At 36.0% G+C, this 2,416-nt stretch overlaps 1 protein-coding gene across 1 annotated transcript; it reads left to right on the top strand.

Moving 5' to 3' along the window:
- Positions 1-358: 358 nt before the first annotated feature.
- LOC113514373 (uncharacterized) lies at positions 359-2,009 on the top strand. Its single transcript, XM_026898450.3, has 3 exons — positions 359-581; positions 790-1,045; positions 1,505-2,009. The coding sequence occupies exons 1-3, from the start codon at positions 453-455 to the stop codon at positions 1,876-1,878; spliced, it is 759 nt and encodes a 252-aa protein (XP_026754251.1). The 5' UTR covers positions 359-452; the 3' UTR covers positions 1,879-2,009.
- The last annotated feature ends 407 nt before the right edge of the window (positions 2,010-2,416 follow it).

The following is a 2,416-nucleotide window of genomic DNA, read 5'->3' as shown; positions in this document are numbered from 1 at the left end:
ATATCTTGAAATAAAATAAGATTAATAAATTACGTAAATATTTTACGTAATATTAGTTTACATAATTTTCTTTTAAGTTTATATTTATTTTACATCGCAATTTATTATTTTTAGATTACCTAAATATATAATAAGTATAAAATATGTGATATAATTAATACAAAATGCCTAATAATAACTTTTACCTACCGCACATGGTACTAAAGCTGACCCTTCAAACACGTAATACTAAATCATACTTATTTACATAAACTTTAAGGTCCAATCTGAATCAAATATCGTAATAACCCAGATGAGAGCCCCGTATGGCGTAGAATATAGACGGCAGGTGGGGGGGAAATGATAAAACTGTATGGCAGACTCACCACCTCGCCAAACTAAGCTTGACATCAGAGTCTCTCGATGTCATATAATTAAAATCCGGCCAGTGAAAGAAAAAATAGTAAAAAAAAATGAAATTGACCATAGTATTCGTAATCGCCCTTGCGGCTTTCGCCAAATCCGAGGACAGTGACAACACCATGGATATAGCCATAAGCTTTGTCAAGGATTGCAAAGGAGACTACTTTTTATGTGTTAAGGTTCATAATTTAATTATTTTAGTGAAAGTGCATCAGTGAACGTGTTTAGTGTTTGTGTTGAATCAAGTTCCTTTCCCGTGGACGCTCATTTCACTATAGTTTCCGTTATAATTGCAATTTAAAATAATCGTTAGCTTAGTTTAAAAGTTTTCGCTTTTTTCCACATTTGGAGTAATATTAAGAATTAATAAAGAATTTTGTCTCACAGGAAAAGTTACTACGAATCGTCGACAATCTAAGGGCGTCACGGAGCATAACGATTGCCGAGGGCATTGTCCTTAAAGGCGACCCCGAAAAGAAGACCGGGAAGAAATTAGACGCTCTGCCAGTCGACCCCACAGCCAGAGATGCCGAGGTCAACTATAGGCTTATGGATGGAGTAGTCAGCTTATTCGAAACTCACGCTGTTGAGGTTAAAATGAATGAGGCCGACAAAGAGACTCTGCAGAGGTCTCTTGAAGAAGGTGAGATATAAATAATTGTGTGGTTGTAATTTTTATAAGATTTATTATAAATGTGACGGGAATGTGTTCATTACCTTTCCATTACTAGACATAAGTTTCTCTCCGTAATGAAAGAATAATAATAGCCCATAATTACCAATATGGCTATGGGGCTTTATTTCCATTTGAGACATTTCTATTATTTCACTTATAGTTTTTCTTTCCTTTTACCTTTGTTCTCTTAATCGCTGTTAGAACATTTTGAGGATGAAAAAGAATTATGACACATTTTTTTAATATATTATTTAATAATATTCTATTTAGATTTCCAAAGAAATGTACATTTGACCTGTAAGTTTTAACTATCACAAGATAACTTGGCACGTAACGACAAATGTAAAAATTGCCATATCTAAAAACTAATTAAAAATTCAAGTTTTATGTACAATTACGACTCTGATCTATCTTTGTATTTTCCAGGCCGTGGTAAGAAGAAAGGCGGTGGTCTAGGTGCCATCATCGGTCTACTCGGAGCCAAGGTTTTACTTGGCAAACTCTTGATCGTCAAGCTCATCGCCCTGAAAGCGTACGCCACAGCGAAGATTGCCCTAGTCCTTGCCGTGATTCTCTTCGTTGCTTGGTGCTTGAAACACGACCACAGCAAAACCACATACGAAGTTATCCCACACGCGCACCACCATGAATCCCACCACCCTGTTCATGTAGAACATGTTTCCCACGATATAGGACACGGGCACGGCGGCGGCGGCTACTCCAGCTACGGCGCAGACTGGAACAAAAACCTAGACGAAGCTCAAGGCCTAGCTTATAGCGCCTACTCTCACAATAAGTAGATAGAAAAATACCAAACAGGACGGCGACGTCCGAAACTTTAACCTCTTTTGTACAAAGACTTATTTATTTTATTTATTATTAATTTATTGCCATTAACTTATTGAATGTTCTTAATAAATTATTGTTTCAATATCCTTATGTTTTATTTCGTAATCACAATATCGAATGCTAGAGAAAAAAAATGAAAGTTCCGAACCGTCAAAGTCAAATATAATGATGCGTTATATCTGATAAATATCATCGATCAGTTTCAACTTGAAAAGAAATTGAAATTGCCCGAGGTGAGGTGTTAGAGAGCACAGAACGAATAGGCGTAATCAAAGCCATATCATGTTTGTTAATGCCACTCCGGAAATATTCCAAACACTTTATTACACTTTCTTTAAAATTTGTTATGTATCCAACAGACTGTGGAATATTCCATCGCATATGAATTAAATTTGCATCTCAATCAGTTATAAAGGCGAACCCTTTTAACACCGGAAACGCAGATTCTTTATCTGTCAATTTCTAACAACCTTTGGCCAGTTTCCTCTC

Source organism: Galleria mellonella, unplaced genomic scaffold (assembly GCF_026898425.1).
Source record: "Galleria mellonella isolate WM207_F2 unplaced genomic scaffold, CSIRO_AGI_GalMel_v1 utg35, whole genome shotgun sequence".
NCBI lineage: Eukaryota > Metazoa > Arthropoda > Insecta > Lepidoptera > Pyralidae > Galleria > Galleria mellonella.
This window is presented reverse-complemented; position numbering and strand designations above follow the sequence as displayed.